A 23,379-nucleotide genomic window follows, 5' to 3' on the forward strand; every position below is an offset into this window, starting at 1 on the left:
GGAATGAAATTAACCAGCCTGTTTTCCTTGTCCAGGCTGAGTGAATGAAGTTCATAAACAACCAGCACAAATGGTGGAAAAATAGATTTTTACAACTTTCAGCTTTAACCATTGGAAGTGTTCTTAAAAACATAAGTAAAGGTTTTTTGTCAGTGTTGTTTTAATGGGTGGTGCTGAAATTGTGAGGGTTGACGGTCATATGCAAGCTGCCTGTTTTACTGCTTCTTTATGATACACCTCAAGCTCGAATCCTTGACATTTAATATGGATGATGTTGTGCAAGATTGTTTTCCCGCTAAAAATTAGGGTCCGAGTTCAGCAAAGCCCTTCAGTACATGCTAGGCTTTAAACCGATGTCACTGCCCATCGCCTTTAAGGAGAGAAGCTGAGCACGTGATTAAGTGCGTGCGTTGCTGAATCGGGACCGAGCTGGATAAATTTTTTTTAAATCAGCTTTTACCCCTAAGCTTTCACCTGTGTCTTTTTCACTCTCTTCTTCCCAGGAGGGCAAATTCTCCCAGTAATGAAGTACTTGTGGCACCTTAGAGAGGAACACATGTATTTGAGCATAAGCTTTCCTGAGCTACAGCTCACTTCATGGGATGCGTTCAGTGGAAATTCAGGTATTTTCCACTGCATGCATCCGATGAAGTGAGCTGTAGCTCAGGAAAGCTTATGCTCAGATAAATTTGTTCGTCTCTAAGGTGCCACAAGTCCTCCTTTTCTTTTTTGCTAATACAGACTAACACAGCTGCTACTCTGAAATCTCCCAGGAATATTATACGTTATGAAGGCTAGTGCCAGTACAATTCACTACTATTTAGAGACGTTTCAGAGTAACAGCCCTGTTAGTCTGTATTCGCAAAAAGAAAAGGAGGACTTGCATCCGATGAAGTGAGCTGTAGCTCACGAAAGCTTATGCTCACATAAATTGGTTAATCTCTCAGGTGCCACAAGTACTCCTTTTCTTTTTACTATTTAGAGCTTGATCTAATTGCCAACTTTCTGTGGACTTCAGTGGGTCAGGATCAGTCCCTTTATGAAACAATTAGAAGAGGTTAGGGTAGTTTTTAAAAATATCGGGATATTTTAAATGCGATCGGTTTCCAACATGAGATGGGGGGGGGGGGGCGACTCGCCTGGCAGACAGGAGCCTGTAAATTTCTTTCAGTGCAGATTTTAAAGGGGGATTTTCTCCCTGCTCATTTGGTTGTGCCACTTGGAGGCGTTTTCAGAGCGAATGCTCTAAAAGAGAGAGGGAGGCAGAGAAATCCCCGCTCCGAGTCCCGGTGCATCTAAGGGGGAAGAGTCTGCGGAGTTAAACATTGCCTGGGACGGCTGTGATTGGCAGAGGGAAGAAGAACTGTCCAGGAAATGGCTCGAGTTTCAACGAGGGGGGAGTGACCAGGGGAGGGAGGAAGGGGAGAGAGAAAGAGAGGAGTGTGTAGGGGGAGGGAAAAAAAGGGTTTGTAGACTTGACAAAGCTTTAGAGATTACAACCGGAATTCTGAATGGAGTGGACCTGGACCTAGGACTTGTTTTTAAAAATCCCAGATATGCCGTTGTGTTGGCTGGAAGTTATTCTTCCCTTTCCCCAAGGCTGGATCTCCTCTCTGAGCCCCTAACTGGAGAAGTGGAGGGAAGAAAAGTTTGGCTGATTATTAAATCGAGGCTTATTTCGTTTTAATTTTTTTTTAAATCTCTATTCTCCCGGCAATTTGCGTGCGAATTGCGCGGCTCAGGCGCTCCTGTTCCGCAGCCTGGGTTTGCCACCGAGGGGCCGAGCGCCTGAATGTGGAATAACCGAGGCACGATTGTTTTTCTTTGGAGAAGTTTCCCCCCCAAGGGAGCCTGTCTTCGTCACTTTGATTCATCCTGCGCACACGCCTGCTGCAGGGGGAAAGCAGATCGCTTACTCGGAGCCTTTTCATTCAAGGTAATTGCACCAGTGGTGGGTGGAGGAAACAGAGCCTTAGCGGAGCGGGACTGGGGTCGCAAGGACCCGAAACGCAGCAAGGAAGGACTCGGTGGCTCTGGATCCCTTTCCCATCTCTAACGTGGGCCTCCCTCCCCCCCCCCTTTTTTTTTTTTTTACTTACAAACGGTTGTGTGGGCCCCATCCACTCCTGCCTTGCACCTTGTGCAGACCTGTCCACACCCGTGCAAAACGCTGCGCCGTTCCCACTGACAATAGCTTTGCGCTGGTGACAAGCCAGGCAGCGGCGAACCGGGCTCTGCCCTAGACTCGCAGGAACGTGGAGTTGTTCATTGGGGATCTGCAGACCCCCTGTCAGCTTAGCCAGCCTGATCTCAGCCCTACAGGTTTATTTAACGAGGATGTCTTTTGTTTTGGATTGAGGGAACTGAGGCCAAGCACCCAGGGGAAAAAAATCCAATCGGGGAACTTCCCCCTCCCCCAAAGAAGAGGGTTGATTTTGAATGCATGATCATTTTTGTACAGTGGCCTTTGGCTAGGAGCGCCCGGTAGAGCGGCAATGAAAATGCTCATCCCTCATGTATCATTTCTGCTACTACAAGTATAATAAAAGAGATTACCTCATCCACTACAAGACTGCATTTTTTGTCTTTATTGCATGTGGACTCGGTCATCTTTGCTGTTAATTACAGTGAAGCCTGACAAACCTTAACCCTTCTTTATTTTTTCTATACACGGTTTATTCCTAGCAATTGAATGCCATCTTTCTTACCCAATTCATAGAAATCCACTTATTAATATTCAGTGGTTACAACACGATCTAAATTGCCTGGCCTATCAGTAAACCATTATCATGCTCCTAATTAAAAGGGAGCTAACCTTTGGGGGGCAAGAATAGATCTAGAGTACTCACTTGCAGTAAAAGTGGGGCTAAGTCTTTCAAACACATAACAAGTTAAAGCTTGTGTGGCAATGTTTTAAACCTATGTGGCTGTGGAAGGCCACAGTATAAACTCAACACATGGAATCTTTTAGCAATAGTTGCAACAATCTGTGTCAATGGAGAGAAGACTTTTACATGGAGCTTAGTGAAAACGTGGAGCAAAAGTTGTTAAAATCAAAAGTACAAGAGGTTCCTCATCTAGCCATGCATGATTTAGGTACTTTTTCGGGTTTTTTTTTTTTAAAGCGATACATAATTTCCCCTTTCTAATGAAATATATATTTAAATGTAAAACTGCCCTTTCAAACAGTGACCTATTATGAGGTTGGTGTGAAACGCTATCAACATTTAAAACCTCATTGTCTCCTTTGTACCAAAATCCCTGTAAATCTTCCACTAGCCTTTACTCATTTTCATCTGAAAAGCCTGTTTGAGCTGAATAGACAGCAATCAGTAGCCTCTGTACCTCTCTCCCTCTCTGGAATGTCAATTAAAATGCAGATTCCCCCTCCCCCCCCCGATCTCTTGGTGGCAAAAGACTCGAGAAAAAACAGGATAGTCCAGGAAAGTAAATGAAAAGTCCAAACAATGAAGTCTCACCGAAACTGCTAGCCAGTTCCCATTAGTCCTCTAGAATTCATGTTTAATAGCTGTGATACTCAGATCTACTTAGAGATTGAATTGAGATGAGTTTTAGTTTTATATAATGTATATGACATTAGCTCAATTATACTGTCACTTTTTAACTGCTATACAGCTCATTCCCTTAGCGGCAGCTGATAGTCATATGATTTTTAGAAGGAGAGATCCATACTTGATTCATATTTTGGTATCCCCTGATGCCTAAGTGTTCTACAGTGTGCAATGTATTGATTTGGATAACATGCTCTCTACAAATTGCAACCTCTCTGGGGAGTGATAAACATCATATACACAACAATGGGACGAGATTAAAAAGAGCTCCGAAGATTGAATTTAATTAAAGCCACTGCTGAACAAGTACTGTGTGTGTGTTTAAAGTTGAACTACAGCTTGGAGGAATTTGGTTGCGCTCCCAACTCAGGTTGTTTTCCCATGCTTGTCAGTTTGGCAAAGAAATTTGGGCAGGTATGTGACGAGGTGAAAATTGACTTGATGAGCGGGTGGCAAGGAGAACGATCAATCATTGGAGGCTGACAACTCCTCCCCAAAGTGTAGGCTGAGAAGAGAGACAGAGTTCCCTTTCAAGGGGAAAAATAAACACTACGTGTGGCTTTCACTGAGTCTGAGACTCCAGGAGGGATTATGGTATTGTAGTCAGGAAGCCAGAATTGTGGAGGCCAAAAGCATGCTGGGGCTGTGTTCCAAACATTGAGATAGAGGTACATAATTATCCAGAGTAGGAGGTCTTTCCAAATTCCAAAGAATTGTCCACCAGCCACAGTGGCAATTAAAATATGAAAAGAATTTGGTTTCATTTCTTTTTTGGGGGGTGGGGTGGGGGGAGGAACTGCTTTGAGACGTGGGATTCTTGAACTGCTTTGGGGGCACCTTAAAGACTAAAAGATTTATTTGAGCATAAGCTTTCGTGGGTAACAAGTCTTGTGGGGGAAATCCCTTCTCTTCATGTGTCAGTATATTTATGTCTGCTTCTGTAATTTTCACTCCATGCATCTGAAGAAGTGGGGTTTTTACCTACGAAAGCTTATGCGTAAATAAATCTGTTGGTCTTTAAAGTGCCACCGGACTCCTTGTTGTTTTTGTGGATACAGACTAACACGGCTACCCCCTGATACTTGAACTGCTTTACAATTTTTGGGTACCTGACATATTGCAATGCAAATTGCTTAATGCCTGGATGCAAATATCGGATTTCAGCTTTGCTGTTAAATTGTAAGAGAGATCTGCTGCATTTCAAACCTGCCTTTGCGCCATGGATTAAGAGAACCTATTCTCTCCTGGCAAATGTTCAGATGCAGAAACCATGCTAATACTCAGGTGTGAAGGAGTCTTGACAGAAGCCTAGTGTTATTGGACTGAAGAATGTTTACGATGAGGGCAGGAATAATTTATATACTTTAAAACCTTTTCAGGGGTTTAATGTAGCCTAAAATTCTTTAATGATTAAAATGTGACTAGAGTTAAATAATATTCCAGACCTGTTTTAAATAGTTTTCTTTCTTGCAATGATAGTTTCCTTGCCTGGGATTACAGTTTACATTTATATATACCCTTTAATCAAGTTCAAAGAAGGCTTTATAGAAATGTATTAAATTAGCCTCACAACCATCCAGTTAAGTCATTAAGTATTGTACCTATTTTACACATGGGTAAACTCACAAAGAAGTGAGTCAAATGGCAGTTAGGAAGAGAGCTCAGGTACAGACTTCTGGTTCCACTGCTCTAATTGCTAGACAGTCAGAGACAAAAGTTACTTAAACTGGTAGCAAATTCACTCCTGCTTAGTTAGTCCTTATTTAAACATTTTTTTTCAGATCCTCTAAAATCAAAGGAGTACTTGTGGCACCTTAGAGACTAACAAATTTATTTGAGCGTAAGCTTTCATGAGCTACAGCTTTAACCTGTCTTTAAAATCATTCCTTGCAGTGATCTAGTGTTTGTTTCATTGAAGGTTTAATGATAGCTGTTACAATATACATTATGAAAGCTCATGCAATGTTTAAATTTCATTTCACAGAGTATAGATCTGCATGAGATAAGGAGAAAAAAAGCGGTGGCTTGAAACATCATGTATTAATTAGAAAAAAGTATCTTGCAATTACATTTTTAAAATGTTTAATACATTTCTGGGTCTGAAACCTGAGTTACACTGTGTAGTATCTGAGGGGGCAGAAAATATGACATCAACATTTTCCCTGTTTAAGGCACAGGACAGGTTAGTTTTATGCATTATATAGCTTAAACAGGATATCTGAAGGCTGACACATTCTGAATGAACCCAGCAATACTTATTAAAGGATGAATCTGTGTGTCAAACCGTTTAAATGCTGAGGAACCAGGGTACGGAGTATGTTACAGATAGATGTTTTGGAGAAAGTTCCAGTTAAAAAAAAAATAATTGGAGGATGGGAATGAGGAGGAGAGAGAGAGGGACAATGAAAAAGGAATTTTTGATTTTTTTGTTTTTCTTCACAACTACCACCTCTGAAATTTCAGTTAGGACTTAATACAACTAAGATTAGTCATTAGCCAGGTCACACAGATCAGAATTAATGATGCAGTCACTTGATTTATTCATTCCCTGAGGAGTAGTCTTGTTTTGTGTGTGTGTTTCGGGGCGGGGGATGGAGGGGAAGAGAGAGAAGTTTGTGTCTGGTCCAGTTGTTAAGCCACTCTGTGTTGGTGCCGGCATTTTGATCCATGACACATCATTGTGGTGATTACCAGGTCCATTGTGGGAGCTGCAAGTTTCTTTGGCACTAAATTTTTTCCAGTACATTGGTGTTTCATAAAGGGTGCTCTTCATCCTTTTAAGTGGCTTGTTTTAAAAAGATTGAAATAAACTTTTTTTCTTGCCTGTATAACGTCTACTGATTCACGTCTATATTCTGTCTCAAGGATGTCTCTCTAGATACCTGTGTATATATGTGTGTTTATATGTATACTTTGTGCGTAAACAAATAGAAATGGTAGATCTTGTGTGATCTCTAGCAGAAATGTATTTTTGTGGCAAACATTATTCAGATTTTCATTTTCCAAAACACAGTGAAGTGAGCAAGTGCAGCTGCAAAAACTGGACCATTTTAATTGTCCCAGTCATGCAGACATTTGCATTGACAGTGAAGTTAATGCAGAAGAATGTAAATATACACGACAGTTGGAATCCCAAGTATAAAAGAAAATATCAAGGAAGATCTAAGTGGCAAAAAGTAGAAAAATACTATATTTCTATGTGGAACATTATTGGTTTGTTTTAAAACTTAGCTGACTCTACAGCTATATAGGTGAGGGACCGAAAGGCCATGCAAACTCAAACATATGTTCAAACAATAGCAAGAACAGAATTTGTATAATTGTGGTACTTTTGTAGCATTAAGGGTTATTTGTCTGCACATGTGTGCCTTTGTATTTCTTAGCAAGCTGTATATTTTTCTGTGATTAAAATAGTTCTTTAAATATGTGCTGAGGAACAATTTTGTGAAATCAAGAAGGGCTTGGTTATGCCCGAAGTGGTGATGGAAACTGTTAACAGAAAATGAAAAATCACTCACTTTTCTCGTGCTTTCAAAGCTGTAAAACTATTTCTCCCCCCCTTGGGTTTTTGTGAAGATTTTCAACTGGCATTCAAGATGATTTCACTGACACTACTAAATCTCTCTTCCCTACAGTGGCAGCAACAGTTCCAAGTGAGAAGCTTTTTATCAAGGCTGAAGGCACTGCTTTCAGTCCATGCTTGTGTAGAAGTGTTCAGATGGGATTAAAGTCCACATGGATATATGGAAAAGGACCAGGAACTGGCACTAAAAAGATGGTCAGCTGCAATTCGGGTTGCCTTATATGCTTGGTGGTGGTCGCCATGGCTGGACTTTCCCTGGCTCGGCCATCATACAATTCAGTTGTTCAAGACACCACTTTGGAACCTGAAGGTAAGGCTCTCTAGATTAGAATACTTCAGCGTCAAAATAAGTTCATTTGAAATGGTGCCTGAAATATAACTAAATTAGTTTATTTGCCCAGATAAACATAGAGAAAGTGTCAGGTTAGTCCAGAAATAGTTTCATGTATTCTAATTCTCTCCCTTCCAAATATGGGTTCCGATTCGGCAAATGTGCATGTACTTAACTTTATGCAGGTGAGTTGTGTCAGTGACTTCATTCGGACCTTCGCTCGTGTGTAGTGTTAAGCATGTGAGTATATGATTGCAGGAATGGGTCTGTGGTTTCCTTTAAGAGAATTCATCTCCTAGCTGAATGGAGCCACTGTGTTTGTACACATCTGTTACACATTCTGAGCTTATATATATATATATATAAGAAGCATAAATGTCTTTAAAAAATCCCATTTATTTTTCATCATTTGTGCTGATTATGTAATTTTGCAGTTCACTCTGCTAGGAGAATGAAAACGGGTTCCTCAGTTTTATTTTTGTTTATGGTCAGTTTCTGTTATTGTTTCTAATGCCCCAGCACAAACTCTGGAGTGTCTGGTTTGCAGATCCTACGGGGGAATGCTTAAATCCACACTAGATAGATATAATGTAGGATTTGCAAACCATACACTCCAGAGTTTGTGCTAATATATTTAGTTTAGGTTATAGTGTTATACAATTATATATAGTCTGGATTTAAGCATTCCCCTGTAAGGATTTGCAAACCACACACTCCAGAGTTTGTGCTTATATATTTAAAATTAATATATTAATTCAAGTGAAAACAAAGAATAATGGGAACATTTCTATTTATAGTATGCTTTATACAAACAAGTTCTTATAAAATCTAATATTTTGAGCCTAAATGTGCCAGAAACTGTTTCTTTAGGGATATCTTTGTGCCAAACTGATTTATTTGTTGAATTTTAAGAAGGTGTTTTTATTATAACATGTTTATTGTATTTTAAGTATATTTTTGTTATGCCGTACAGCACTCTCACTGGCCCCCTAGGCACCTTAATGGGGATGGTTGTTTCTTAATAAAGTTATCTTGTAATACAGTGCACGGATACATTTCTAATAACTGGGCTGTCAAAACAGTCTTCTCAAAATAATTGTGTATTGGCCCCTTCCTATCCCAAAAGCATTGTTTAAATAATTTCGCCTCTCTCTGTTATATTGTTCACATACAGGAATACCGCTTTGGTTTTCTTCAATGTATTTCAACGCTGAACTTCTTTGTTTCAACCCATTATGTCTAAAAGTAGGGTTACCAGTTAGTGAATTTTAAAAATAAATTCCTAATACATTCTTATAGATGAGTGAGGTTGGATTATTTAGATATGAGTGCTCTCCCCTAGTGTACGTTCATAAAAATATTAACAAAGTATTGTAATATTGAAGTCTGTCATCAATAGAGATTATTGGTAGCAAAGTAATTTTGCTCATGGTAATATGAGAATTAAAAACAAACAAACAAACAAACAAAAAAGGGCCAAACTCTCATCACTGCTTAAGGGACCTGTTTGTTCAATAGCCCACCAGGTGCTTTCTTGACTTCTTGGGAGCATGACAAAATCATGAATGATTCTGATTTCAGGGCTGCTGTTTATGGCAAGGGCTTATGGTTTAAGGGTTAATGCAGAAGGAATGTGATTTCATTGCAGGGCAGTATAGTAAGAAGATAAATGTTTTCATCTTACGGTCATCATCATTTTTCAGTTTTATAGGGAAGAAATAACCATTATTTTTATTTTAAACTTCCAATTCTAAAATATGATGCCTACAAAATGAGTATCCACTGGATGAAATCTGGATCTTATCAGAGTGTAAATTATTGAAAAGAAGTTAAAAATTTTTCCCTGGGCAGGAATGTCACTTACATAAAACAATTTCAGATGTGAGAACACTGAATTACTACCAGCAAAGCGAAAATAGGCTTTTGAATTAATGGCATAATAGCTTTCATCTTGCAGAATAGAGGGAACCGTGTGGGATTATATTGGAGATTTGGGAAATAAAAACTCCTTTTTGCTTATTTCCAGTATATCTTGGCACTTTGAGTGAGAGTTCATCTCAGTCTGTTTATAGAGCAACTGGCTCAGTGGAGCTCGATTCTGACTGTGGCCTCTAGGCAGTACCGTAATAAATAATATTTACACAGTAGACTACATCTATCAAAAACAAGCCAATTTATCTTGCAGTGTCATATATACTCACTAAGGGCCCGATCCTGCCAGCAGGAGTGCTGGAACAATTTGTATAGTGGGGGTGCTGAGAGCTATTGAACCAAATTGTAAACGCTGTGTATGATGGAAGCCACTTCAGGCTAGGGGTGCGGCCGCACTGCCAGCAGCCCTAATTCCAGCACCTATGCCTGCCAACACTTATTGCTGATTGGAGTGCGTCCTACCGCATGTCCTAGTAAGAACTAACATTAGCAGTGTTTGCAGCAGCAGAAAGTTAAGGACTCAGTTTTAAGCCTGCTTGTGTGTCTGTAGAATTATACCTAGCACTAAATGTTATGGGGCGGGAAGAGTAGTTCTGAGCAGGGGGAGTAACACAATCTCCACTTTCAAATTATTGTGATATTTAGAAATAAGCATATTCAACAGCATATAATGGAGTTCTTCTGTTATTGCACACTCACACTATGCAGTCTTTTGATTGCAGCCAGCACTTAAAATGCTGGGGTGGGGTGGGGGGAGTTGACCGCACACATAGGGTTACTTTGTGAACTGAATAATTAGTTTAGACACACATTTGATAAAGGGCAAGCTAACCCTTGACCTTCCCCTCACCCAAGTTGTCTGTTATGAAGCCTGCCAGCTAGCTAATTTAGTCCCCTCCATGCAGGACTTTGACACTGCGCTCTGTATACCCAGACTCACTATTTCCACCTTTTCCCCACAGTTTCAGGAACAATTGTTTTTAATTTAGCGCTGTTTTTAAAGCCCTAATTTAAACTCTCCATAAAGCACAGCCTAATTTCAAGCCCTGTGAAAAACACAATAGTTTAAAATTAGTCTTAAAGTGTAGGAGTAGCAGGGTATACAATCTCTTCAGATGGGTATCCCCCTGGGTGATGTATGCTTATGTTAGACACACAAGTGGCTAATAATTTGTCATTTGATATTTAACTCAGTAACAAGTATTCACTGATAGTAAATGAACGTAAATACCAGCTGGTGTAATTAAATACCTAAAGCAGTTCATTAATATCTGTAAAGTGTTTCATAATCCACTGGCAAAGAACTGTGCTTAATGTTAATGTCACTTGATTAATACAGTCCAATCACAATTAAATCAAGTAACACAATCCAATCTAAGTCAGAATTCTTTTCATCATTGCTACCCAGACTTGATTTGCCTGTGCTGGGACAGACATCGGAAATGAAAAGAAGAGCAAACAAAAATAAAAAATGAGTTAAAGTCCCCTACTATGCAGGTTGTGAGGGGCATCCGGCAGAAGAACATATTTTAACATAGCTTTTATTTTTTCCCCTTTGTGAAATCCTCTTATTATGCTCAGGACTGCAGGAGGTATTCCAGAATGCATAATTTTGTGATACTACAAGTACTATTGGTAGCAATGACATTTTTGGTATGAGTCAAGTCACAGAATGATGCGTTTTGGGATGCCTTCTTATCTAAGGAAATAATAGCATTTCAGAGGGAAGAAAATAAGTTCCAATTTGCCCTTTTAAATTATATGCCTGATAAGGGCAAAGAAATGTCTGTTTTAAACTCAATTTTCACTTGAGTCGTGCATGGTGTAACTATAGCATATTAGAGAAAAACTTCATCCGTTTTGCTCAGCCCAGTGGTATGGCAGTTCACTGGGTAAGAAGCACTTGTCAGCAAGAATAAACTATAATTAAGAGAAAAAAAGGCAACTGGTATTTCTGAGACTAGTGTGGAAGTGGCCATGTTGTGTTTATGTGGCATCTTTTGAAACACTCAGGCCTGGTTTACACTACGAGTTTGTCGGATTTAGCAGCGTTAAATCGAATTAACCCTGCAACCGTCCACACAACAAAGCCATTTTTTCGACATAAAGGGCTCTTAAAACTGATTTCTGTACTCCTCCCCAATGAGGGGATTAGTGCTGAAATCGACATCGCCGTTTTGAATTAGGGTTAGTGTGGACGCAATTCGAAGGTATTGGCCTCCGGGAGCTATCCCACAGTGCACCATTGTGACTGCTCTGGACAGCACTCTGAACTCAGATGCACTGGCCAGGTGTACAGGAAAAGCCCCGGGAACTTTTGAATCTCATTTCCTGTTTGGCCAGGCGGGCTTATCAGCACAGGTGACCATGCAGAGCTCATCAGCACAGCTAACCATGCAGTCCCAGAATCGAAAAAGAGCTCCAGCATGGACTAAACAGGAGGTACTGGATCTGATCGCTGTATGGGGAGAGGAATCCGTGCTATCAGAGCTATGTTCCAAAAGACAAAATGCCAAAACATTTCAAAAAATCTCTGAGGCCATGAGGGACAGAGGCTACAGCAGGGACGCAACACAGTGCCGCGTGAAACTTAAGGAGCTCAGACAAGCGTACCAGAAAACCAAAGAATCAAACGGACACTCCAGGACCCAGAGCCCCAGACATGCCACTTCTACACTGAGCTGCATGCAATTCTAGGGGGGACCGCCACCACTAGCCCCCCCCCCCCCCATGGACTTCGATGGTGGGGTACTCTCCACCATGCCTGAGGATTTTGCAGATGGGGAAGATGAGGAGGAGGAGGAGGAGGGCGAGCTTGAGGAGAGCACACAGCACACTGTTCTCCCCGACAGCCCGGGTCTTTTTATCACCCTGACTGAAATATCCTCCCAACCCAACAAAGCTGGAGAAGGGACCTCTGGTGAGTGTACCTTTTAAAATATAATACATGTTATAAAAGCAAGCATTTTTTAATGATTAGGTAGCCCTGAGGACTTTGCATGCATTCTTGGCCAGTATAGCTACTGGAAAAGTCTGTTAACGTGTCTGGGGATGGAGCGGAAATCCTCCAGGGACATCTCCATGAAGCTCTCCTGGAGGTACTCTAAAAGCCTTTGCAGAAGGTTTCTGGGGAGAGCAGCCTTATTCCGTCCTCCATGGTAGGACACTTTACCACACCATGCTAGTAGCAAGTAATCTGGTATCACTGCATGACAAAGCCAGGCAGCGTATGGTCCCGATGTTTGCTGGCATTCAAGCAACATCTGTTCTTTATCTCTCTGTTTTATCCTCAGGAGAGTGATATCGTTCACGGTAACCTGGTTGAAATAGGGGAATTTAATTAAGGGGACATTCAGAGGTGGCCATTCCTACTGGGCTGTTTGCCTGTGGCTGAAAAGAAATCCTCCCCTCAGTTAGCCACGCGGTCAGGGGTGGGGTGGGGGCGGGGGCATTGGCGCTGAGCTGTTCGCGTTTGGCTAGCAGGAATCTTCCCTGATACCAGCCACGCGGTGGGGTGAGGGATAAAGCGATCATCCTGGAGAATTGGATGCGGGGCGGGCGGGGTGGTTAGTTTGGTTTCTGTTGCTGCACGTTAACAGGAAAACGGCAGCACTAAATGGCCAACTCAACGATCTTTGCTTGGTATGGGAGAGGAGGGCGCTGCTGTTATGAAGGTTGTCGAAGCCAAAAGACTATGGCTTACCATGGCCGCCTGCAAGCCGAATTCTGTTGCCCGGCACTGCGTGTGTTATCTCTAACACCAAAGCCGCAGGCACGCAATATAAGATGCAAAATGCGACCAAAATCACATGTGCTACGTAATGTGAATAGTGTTGTTCACCGTGAAAGAGTATAGCCATTGTTCTGTAAAATGTATCTTTTTAAATACTTCACTCCCTTTTTTTCCTCAGCAGCTGCAAATGTTTCAAGCCTCCCTCCTCCATCCCAACGGCTATTTCAGATAAGGCGGCGAAAAAGTTCTCTGAGCTCATGCAGTCGTCTGGCACTGACAGAGCTCAGCAGAATGTGTGGAGGGACACAATAGCAGAGTACAGGACAGTGGCCGATGAACGTGAGGAGAGGTGGTGGCAGGAAGATCAGAGGAGGCATGAGGCAACGCTGGGGCTACTGCGGGATCAAACGGACATGGTCCGGCGTCTGGTGGAGGTTCATGAACGGCAGCAGGATCACAGACTGCCGCTGCAGCCCCTGTTTAACCGACCTCCCTCCTCCCCAAGTTAGGGAATCCCACTGCAGCAAAGCCGTCTAGTATGACCTGCACATTTCCCAGAGTCTCTACCTTTGATAGCAGCAGCTCAATGCGTTGGCTACTTGCATCACAGCAACCCCCACAGTAGATTTGCCCACTCCAAATTGATTCCCGACTGACCGGTAGCTCTCTGGCATTGCAAGCTTCCACAGGGCTATTGCCACTTGCTTGTGAACTGTGAGGGCTGCTCTCATCTTGGTATTCTTGTGTTTCAGGGCAGGGGAAAGCAAGTCACAAAGTTCCATGAAAGTGCCCTTACGCATGCGAAAGTTTCGGAGCCACTGGGAATCATCCCAAACCTGCAACACTATGCGGTCCCACCACTCTGTGCTTGTTTCCCGTGCCCAGAATCGGTGTTCCACGGCATGAGCCTGCTCCATTTGCCCCATGATCTCCAAATTGCGGGGGAATGCGGTTTTAGAGAAAAGTGTGTTCATGTCCTCATCACTGCGCTGCCGTCACCTCCTCGCCTGGTTTTTCAGGTGCTGGTTCTGCATAAACTGCACGATAATGCGCGAGGTGTTTACAATGGTCATAACTGCTGCGGTGAGCTGAACAGGCTCCATGCTTGCTGTGCTATTGCCCGCTCGGGCAATCCAGGGAAAAGGGCCAGAAATGATTGTCTGCTGTTGCTTTCATGGAGGGAGGGAGGTTTGACTGACAACATTTACCCATAACCACCCGCAACAAATTTTTGGCCCCTTCAGGCATTGGGAGCTCAGCCCAGAATCCCAATGGGCTGAGCTCCCAATGCCTGATGGGGCCAAGACTGTGGGAACTGTGGGATAGCTACCCACAGTGCACCGCTCAGAATGTCGATGCTTGCCATGGTACTGTGGACGCACACTGCCGAATTAATGTGCTTAGTGTGGACGCATGCACTCGACTTTATACAGTCTCTTCCCAAAAATCGACTTCTGTAAAATCGGAGTACTTTCTTAGTGTAGACATGGCCTTACAGTCATAAAAAAGAGCTCCAATATTTAAAGAACAGGTTTAATTTTTAAATATAAGCCATTAGCTCTGACTTCTGTTAACACAATACTAAAGCAGTTTAGAAAATGGTCTGATGGCCACTTCCAGTGGGCTCCTACACTCAAACTGTATGAAAGTCTCACACATATTCTCTAATCACCGTGGGTTCTATTGCTCTGGGAACCCCGGGCACCTTGAGTCTTGATTCATACCCTGGAATCTAGTAAGCTCTTCCTTAGACTCCATGTGCATGTGTGCCAGGTTGCCACTCCTAAAGTATTGTATTTTTTGGTTGGTTGTGGTTAGATGGTTCCTGCTCCCACTCTAAAGGCATTGTGGAATGGCATGAAGCATCAGAATCCTGCTTCCCACTCCTCCCCAAAACAGAGAAAGAAGACCAGCTACATGATGCACAGAGATGTGCCCTGTTTGTGAAGTAGCTAAGCAATAATACTGAGGGATTCCTTTAGGTCCCTGTGCTAGGGATTATGGGACAGCCTAGCATCTTCACTAAAGGTTATCTTCTTTCACTGCAACCTTTGGACCTTTAAAAAGACAGACTTAGTTTTAGTTTTAATCTGCATCTCTGAGCTCAAAGAAGCATAGTTAAAAGTACACCAGCATGGATACAAAGATTTTCTCCTCTGCCAGCAAATTCAGATAGGTGATCAGTAGGTGATAGGACAATACAAAATACTTCAATTTGGTCTGCATGCTTTGTAAAAGGCAAGGGACTGTAGATATGTGAACAAAAATAATTTTGACTTGATAAAACTTTGAGCCATTTATAGTGAAAGTCATGGACAGCAAGGCCTTGTCCCCACTAAAGGATTAAACAGTGGTAGTAAAAACCACTTTTTAGTATGGCGCCAAGAAAATCCAATGGCTGGAAGCTGAGCTCAGAAAAATTTGAACTGAAATTAAGATTCAAATTTTTAACTATGGTAATGAACCATGGGAAAAGATTTATCAAGAGATGTGGTAAATTCTCTATCAGAAGAATTCTTTACAGCAAGATTTAGATATGCTCTGGTTCAATAGCAAGTTTTGAAGCAAGAATTGTTGAGTGAAGTTCTATGGCCTATGTTGTACAAGAAGTCACACTAGATGATCGTGAACATCCATTTTGAACTTAAATCTATGAACCGTTAGCATGGACAAGGCCTAAATCTGCAGGCATGTGCGTATTATACTGCTGTACTGATCATACACTAGCTGTGTTAAAACTTCAGCACATCAGCTATATTTGCATTTTTTCAAAGTATCAGAAACAAGTGCGCATGGTAGGCTAATCTGCTACATTTTAAACCCAGTCCCTTTTTTATAATCTTGTGGGGGCGGGGTTGGGGTTTTTTTTTTTTTTTTTTTTGGTTTTTAGTTTTTTCTGGGCCAAAAACATTTCAGACTGGTTGAGTTCTTTTTTTTCTTTAACTTGTGACTAAAAAACTAAAACAATTAAATGGGTGTGTATTTTTCTAATTTTAAAATAGTTACTCCTGAGTAGAGAACTTATAACTACATTTTAGCCCATAGTAAATTTTTACAGGCAAGATACAAACTCATTAAAACAGAGTTTACAATAAAAATCCTGATATAACTGCAGCTATGTGAGGTTGTAATATATACGAGACAATGGGCTATTATGGCACTGCAGTAATAAATGTGGCATAATTCGTAATGAATATTTTCTACACTAGCTTTCCAACTTCAGTAGAAATCGTTGAATCCCCTTCCTTTTATACAAATACACCAAGATTAATATTTGCTTAAAATAAATGTTTAGTTTGGAAACAGATGGAAATATAAAAAAAATACTTAACTGTACTCTAGTGTCTTAGTGCATCAGCATCCCTTCTGATCACGCTGGGTCTTGCACTGTGTCCACTCAGCCCAGCTGGTTTGAATCTATATAGTAGCACATCCTTGGGGTAAGGACCTTAACTTCTATCCCTCTGTGCAAGGGCCTCCCCTTATATATAGTCGGGGGGCACGCTGGCTGGTCCTTATCTTCAAGGCTCTTGGAGGCCCCCTTTGAATCTAATTTTCTGTTAAAGGGGAGTTAAGGGAACCCAGGCCCATCCACTGCACTGTCTGCAGCTCAGGGCCCTTAAACCAGGCAGGCAGAATCAATCCTCAGCAATTCTCCTGCTGTGCCCATAGCTCCTGCCTAGCTCCCTTAGTTCTCTAGGCTTTTTCAAATGCATCTGCAAGTCTTCACTCACCACTGAAATGCAGATACTTCTGTAATACATTCAGGATTAACATGCAGGTCTTGTTATAAATCTACAGCACACCACTGCTAGGTGGTAGATACAGCATCTTAAGTTAGCAGTTCAAAAAAAAATTGACCCAATGGACCATCTTTCACTAATATTACCTACTGCCAAGGAGAGAGTTCTGGGACAGGGAATCACTTTGATATTTATTTATACTGTATTAAAAATACCCATACCTTTTAAAATGACTCTGGGACCATCAAGCTGTGAAGATATCTAGCCTGTGTAACTGCCTCATCCTATGACCGTGTCCTCCCTTTCCCCAGGTGCTATTGTTTGTTACTCTCACTGGTTGCATCTTGTTTTAAATTAGGCCCTGACCCTGCTTTGAGAGCTGCAAAGACAGAGCCCTATGCTCAGAGCCCCATTGAAGCCAGTGGGGCCTTGCACAGGTGCAGGTGTGTGATCACATACAGTACATTGCAGGATCAGAATGGTGGACTGTAAGTTCTCTGGAAAAGGAACTGTGTCTTCCTGTGTGCTAATACAGCTCTAGCACATTGGGACCCTGATCCTGACTGGGACCTCTGGTTGCTACAGCAATATGAATACTGATATATGATACCAGGCTTTAATGCTGGTTGACCAAAGTGGCTATATTTGATTAAAAGGCCTGTGTTGACAGCCTTAGGTAGCATGTCAGGAAAGGGAATGCTCTGAAAAAACAGCCCATCTGGGAGTAAAGTGGGAGGTAGAAAAGACTAGTGTACAGATTCTGCAGTTTAAAATACTTAAAGCAGTGGTTCTCAAACTTTTTTTTTTGCGGACCACTTGAAAATTGCTGAGGGTCTCAGCGGACCACTTAATGAGCTTTCCAAATGTTTTTTGTACCATTAGCTAACTATTGTAAAGCGCTTTGGATAAAAGTGCTATATAAAAAAAAATTAATAGTTAACTTTTTTTGTTCTACAAATAAAAGCACACAACTCATATTTTAATATCAGTAGTCTTACCTTTCTAATGCGATGGATATGCCCTCTCTCCCCTGCCACAGCAGCCCCCAAGCTGGGGCGGGGAAGGAGGGTTGTCTCTCCCTGGCAGTTGCAGCCTTGGAGCTGGGGAAAGTTGCCTCTTTCTCTGGCCGCCACAGCCCTGCACATCCCAAATTGCCCTCACCCCCTCTTCTCACCCCACTTCCCCCTCCCACCTACCCTCTATTCCCCACAAGGCCACCACCTCACCTTACATGTGCATCTTCTCCAGGGTCCAGGCACCTAATTAGTGAAGCCACGCCTGCACGGCTCCACTAATTAGGTGGGTGGCCCTTCACTCTCTCATGTGCGGCCGCCCAGGAGCGCACCTTAGAGGGAACTATCCACAGACCACCTGAATGGAGCTCACGGACCACTGGTGGTCCACAGACCACAGTTTGAGAATCTCTGACTTAAAGCTTGTATCTGGAGAAACTCCATTGGAGCTGACAGATTACACAAAGGTCAGAATTTGGTCCATGCCTCAGCTCCTGATCTTGGGGCTGTGCAGGGCAAATAGCATTAGCATTTAAATGGAACCAACAAGATTTTGAATCTTGATAGTAGTTGGGACAGACCAAAGTCAGATGATACGCCATGGTTTTAAGTTAAGAGTAATGTATTAACGAAAGGAGTTTCAAGAATGCTTAAGGGAATTATAGGCATCCAATTCCACTGATGTCTAAAAGTCCCATCCTAGCCATCAAAGGAGGTTTTATTTTACAAGGAGAATAGTGAATTCGCAGAATAGACTTCCAGATGAGGTCAAAAGGAGAGCTGGGTGGGAAATTATTTTCCTGTCCTGCAAAAAATTAGAGATTCCAAGGTTTAAGCCCCTGCAATTCCCACATCCCAGGTGAGCCCCCCCAACTCTTGGGCTATAAAGTTAGTCTCTCTGTCCCAAGGAATATTGAATTATTTCTGTAAGTGGAAAAGTTTCAGCTGGCGAGACTGAGAGAGACCCACCTCTCAATTGTCTGTGGTGGTTAGGGCTCTTCCTGATTTGGAGCAGGGACTTGAACTTTCCTATTTCCCATGTGAGTGCCCTAATCACCGAGAAATTGACTCTGGGTCTTTCTCTCTTTTTTTTATTTTGATGAATTGGCTTTTTCTGACAAAAACACACTAACAAACAAGCAACCTGTTTTTCCTGAGCTGTTTTAATCAAGAGTATTAATATAGTCATGTGTGTGGTCTAGTTTTTACTTAAGAAGGAACCACTGCTTTGCTCACAGAGAACCTGAGTATGTCCCCTCTCTGTCCAGAAGTTATGCAACTTCTAATGTTAAAGTTGTACTATGTTCCCATGGTATGTTTACAGTGATAACACCACCAGAGGATGGTGTGAGCCTTGAAGACAGAGGCTTAGTTCCATTTTTATGTGATGGGGAGTGGAAAGCACTTCCCCTTCATCACTCTTATAAATGGAAATAGGGGACTGGATAAAAAGCAATAGTCTGGGATGAGTCTGGTGGTTGGTTTAAGATGCTTTTTTGTTTATTCTGGATTCTGAATCAAATAGACCCATCCCTTTTTCCAGGATCATGTCTCCTATACATAGTGTTTCCCAGTCAAGCAGCTAGCGCCAGGTAGCAAAATGAAAACAGCTCAACCCCTCTACTGCTGTGTCATGAAGTAAGTGCTCTGTGCAGGAGCAGAAAAGATCTGATGATGTGCTGTTGTTGGAAGGAAAAGCAATGAGGAGACACATGATATTTGTCTCTCTGCCCATCCCTCAAAGTGTGCCTTTTAGCAGTAGTAAAGGTTGTTTCACAAAATGCTGCATTCAAGGTTCTAGAAAAGGTTGATGTCCCTTTTTATCGTTTTACATGTTACACAAAAGATCCCACTGTAATTAGCTTCAATATTTGCTTTAGTTTTTATGAGATTGAATAACTGTGTGAAGTACACATCACATTCCCCAATAGCATCTAGTTTGCGTAGAGGATAACAATCTACTACTGTGTCCAACTAATGGAGGTATTACTTTAGCTCCAATGATAGGGGTCTGTACTTTGGAGCTGAAGGTCGTGGGTTCAAGTCCTGCCGATGACATGTGGTTTGGTCACCATAACTGCAGTATAATTAAAGGATACTTAATAATGTAACTGGGGTGACTCCCAAGAGCATGTAGTGCATAGCTAAACCCAGGAGCATGTAAGACTTGGCACTTCCCATGTGTATTGTGTACTCTTGCAGCCACAACTCCAGGGTCACTTCTGTAGTAAGGTTCTTTCTACTGCAGTAAGGTGGACTGTGAATGCTGGGTGAAATTCTCACTTCCTATGCAAAGCTTGAACAAATAAACTTTCTCACAGGAGACCAACGCAGAGGTTCTGTGAGATGCAACCATCACTCTCCAACCTGGAGGCAGGACATGTGACACTGAAGCAGCCACTTTGCCACCACCAGTACAGTGCCTGAAATAGTTTCTGTGTTCCACTATGCCTTCCCTCCCCCACCAGTAGGGTTTGTAGCTAGAGAATCTGTGTAGTTTGAGGATCTGCTGGCCACACTTCATTACTTTGTTGCCTCCCCAAGAGCCTGCTGGGGCATCCTGTGCAGTGGGCCATCCTGGACCGTAATGCCATCACCTGCAGAGTGCTCTGGAGTTCCTTTGCAATACACTTCATGTTGTCCCAAGCAGTAGAATGGTGTCATTTCTGTTGTATTCTGTCCCATCCTTAGCCATGTCAGGGGAAATGTGACTTTCACGCATGGTGTATAAGACTCCTTGGTAATCAGGTCTTTTAAAGAAATTGCAGTTATTTATTTTAAATGCTCTCTTCTGCCATGCATGATCTACATCCTGGTATTCACGGCCAAGACTAAATAGAGCTGAAAGGAGTTCTCTGCAGGAGTATGCAGCATTACTTCTCTCATATTGATAACCAACCAGTTTCCAACCAGTATTACTTGAAATCGAAGTCCTCACACAGGGATTCATTTTAGGTGTGTTTCTGAGGCTTTCCTCTTTGCTAATAGGATCTTCAAATGTTGGAACCCGTTGCTATTTCCCCATCATCATCATTATTATTATTATTTTTTAAAGTCCTCAGTGCTTAGGAAAACAAGTCAGCGCCGGGTAATATTTTCCCCTTCCCATGATGATGTTGGGAAATATTTCTATTGGAGGAGATTCATTTTTTTTTTCTCCCTGTCCTAGTGTGTGTAGCATGTGAAAGAAGTTATTATGGTCCTGTAGGCTCATACTGTAATTACTGATTGCTGTAAAGTATACACTCATTGGAGTACGAGGTATACAGAACATGACATCATAACTTAACTTGTTTTGCAAGTTTCCTCTGCCAGAGCAGAGTAACTTGACCTTTTGAAATGGCTTTCTGATGTATGGTTTTCATCTCAGAGCTACACCTTTTTTTCATCTTATCTCATTGGTGGTACAGCCCTGCACACCTCAGGTGACTAGTTGAGAAGCCCACTTCTTTATAGAATAAAGATCCAAGGGTTAAAGGATGCCAGAAAAAAATCCCTCGGTTTATTTGGGAATCTGTCTCTTAACATATTTTGTAAATGAGGCTGTGATTTGAAATACAGTAGTTCAAGTAATTTTGTTCAATAGCTTCTTTGAAACAGAACTAGAATTTGTCACACTTTTCTTCTGTCTGTAACTATCAGAATGAAGTCCAGTTCCCATTCTTTGATGCCATTTATTTTATAAAGACTTTTGCTTCTGATTGTACTGACATTTTTAAAATTTCTTTTTAGAGGAAAAAATTAGTCTCTGCTCTTTGTAGGGCTATTCTTGACCATAGAAGATTTGTGTGTGTGTGTTGTGAGAAGATATTTATAATGGACTGCAGTGTATTTGGGAGATAACGTACGGCAACAGAACAGCTGGAGAAGTCATAGCTATGCCTGGCATAGGGTTTTGAAAAAAGATTGGGACATGGATGAGAGCTAGTTGGCTGAAGCTCAGTCCAGACAAGACTGAAGGGATTCTGGTAGGTTGGGGGAGGGAAGTGGAAGATGTGGCAAGAATGATCCCCACACTATTAAATCGGGGGTGCCCACCCTCTGTGAACTGTGCTCCTTGGTCTTTAGCTGCTGCCTGTTGGTTTCTGGATAGTACTAAAGCTTTTGTTTTTGACCTACAAAGCCCAAGTGGTTTGGGACTTTCAATGCCTTATGAGAGACATAGATTCCAGGGCCAGAAGGGATCACTGTGGTCATCTAGACCGACCTCCATAGAGCCTAGACCAGTGGTTCTCAAAGCCGATCCGCCGCTTGTTCAGGGAAAGCCCCTGGCGCGCCTTCCCGCAGCCCCGATGGGCCTGGAGCAGTGAACCACGGTCAGTGGGAGCAGCGATCTGCCGAACGTGGGGACGCGGCAGGTAAACAAACCAGTCCGGCACGCCAGGGGCTTTCCCTGAACAAGCGGCAGACTGGCTTTGAGAACCACTGGCCGAGACAATTCTGAGACCATATCTTTTAGAAAAACATCCAATCTTGATTTTAAAATGGCCTGTGATGGCGAATCCACATGACCCTTGGTAAGTTCTTCCAATGGTTGGTTACTTTTTGTTAAAAATGTGCACGTTATTTCCAGTCTGAACTCGCCTAGCTTCAACTTCCAGCCAAGTTGGCTCATGTTATACCTTTCTCTGTTAGATTAGGATAGCCACTCTTCCCATCCCATACTGATACAGTCCCCCTCAGTTTAAAAGAGAGGGAGCTGGCAGCAGAGTCTTCTCTGTGAGGGGCTGTCAACTTTGCAACCAGCCTCTCTGATTCAATACAGCCTGGGTCTTTGTGCTGCAGAGGGTGTTTGGTTATTTACTAAGGCTTTTGAAGTGGAAGAGGCTTGAGTGGGGGGAGGGGGATATGGCTTTTGTGAAGGTGGAGAGCTTTTTGGGAATCTTTGCTGGGTCTTATTTATTTATTTATTTATTTATTGGGGTGGGATATGTTAGCTGATAGTTTGTTTGACTCTAACTACGATATCCACATTCTTAGCTTTTTGTTAATATTTTAATAAATTTAGAAAACATAATAAAATACATATATAAACTTCTTGTTTAGATTGGTCATGCCCTAAATGGAAACGCTGTTTGGAATATAATTGAATTCATAGTAATATGAAAATGAGCTGTAGGAATTTCCACTGTCCTCTGTTCTGACCACTTGGCTCTTAAACAAACAGCATTTACACCATTTGTTCAGGATGGTCAGCTGACATAAACCATGCTGAGAGACATGGGGGAGGTGGGAGGACACCCAAGCCCGTTTGTCAAACATTTATCCCAGAGGTGCCCAGTTTTGCAAGGGACTCCCCCTTGCTTTTTCTCCACCTATGTTGTCATGGATGTGTTCACGCACGGGCACTTCTTTTCCCATCTGACATTAAAATAATGATGTCACTGTCAGCAGATGATTGACATGAATGTAAAAGAAAAGGAGTCTTTTTTTCAAGAATTAAGAATTGAACTGAAGTTTGAAATCCTTTAA

General features: G+C 42.1%; 1 protein-coding gene across 4 annotated transcripts in view; it reads left to right on the forward strand.

The window, feature by feature from the left end:
- Positions 1-23,379, forward strand: part of FGFR2 (fibroblast growth factor receptor 2) — a 119,669-nt gene that overhangs the window by 23,397 nt on the left and 72,893 nt on the right. For 3 of the 4 annotated variants that reach the window (XM_074959231.1, XM_074959234.1, XM_074959233.1), the window contains exon 2: positions 7,208-7,465. In XM_074959231.1, coding sequence (XP_074815332.1) covers positions 7,208-7,465 — 258 coding nt within the window. Of the gene's footprint in view, positions 1-1,503; positions 1,937-7,207; positions 7,466-23,379 lie in introns of those variants that run through there. The other variant, XM_074959232.1, reaches the window with a different exon arrangement.

Source organism: Natator depressus, chromosome 7 (assembly GCF_965152275.1).
Source record: "Natator depressus isolate rNatDep1 chromosome 7, rNatDep2.hap1, whole genome shotgun sequence".
NCBI lineage: Eukaryota > Metazoa > Chordata > Testudines > Cheloniidae > Natator > Natator depressus.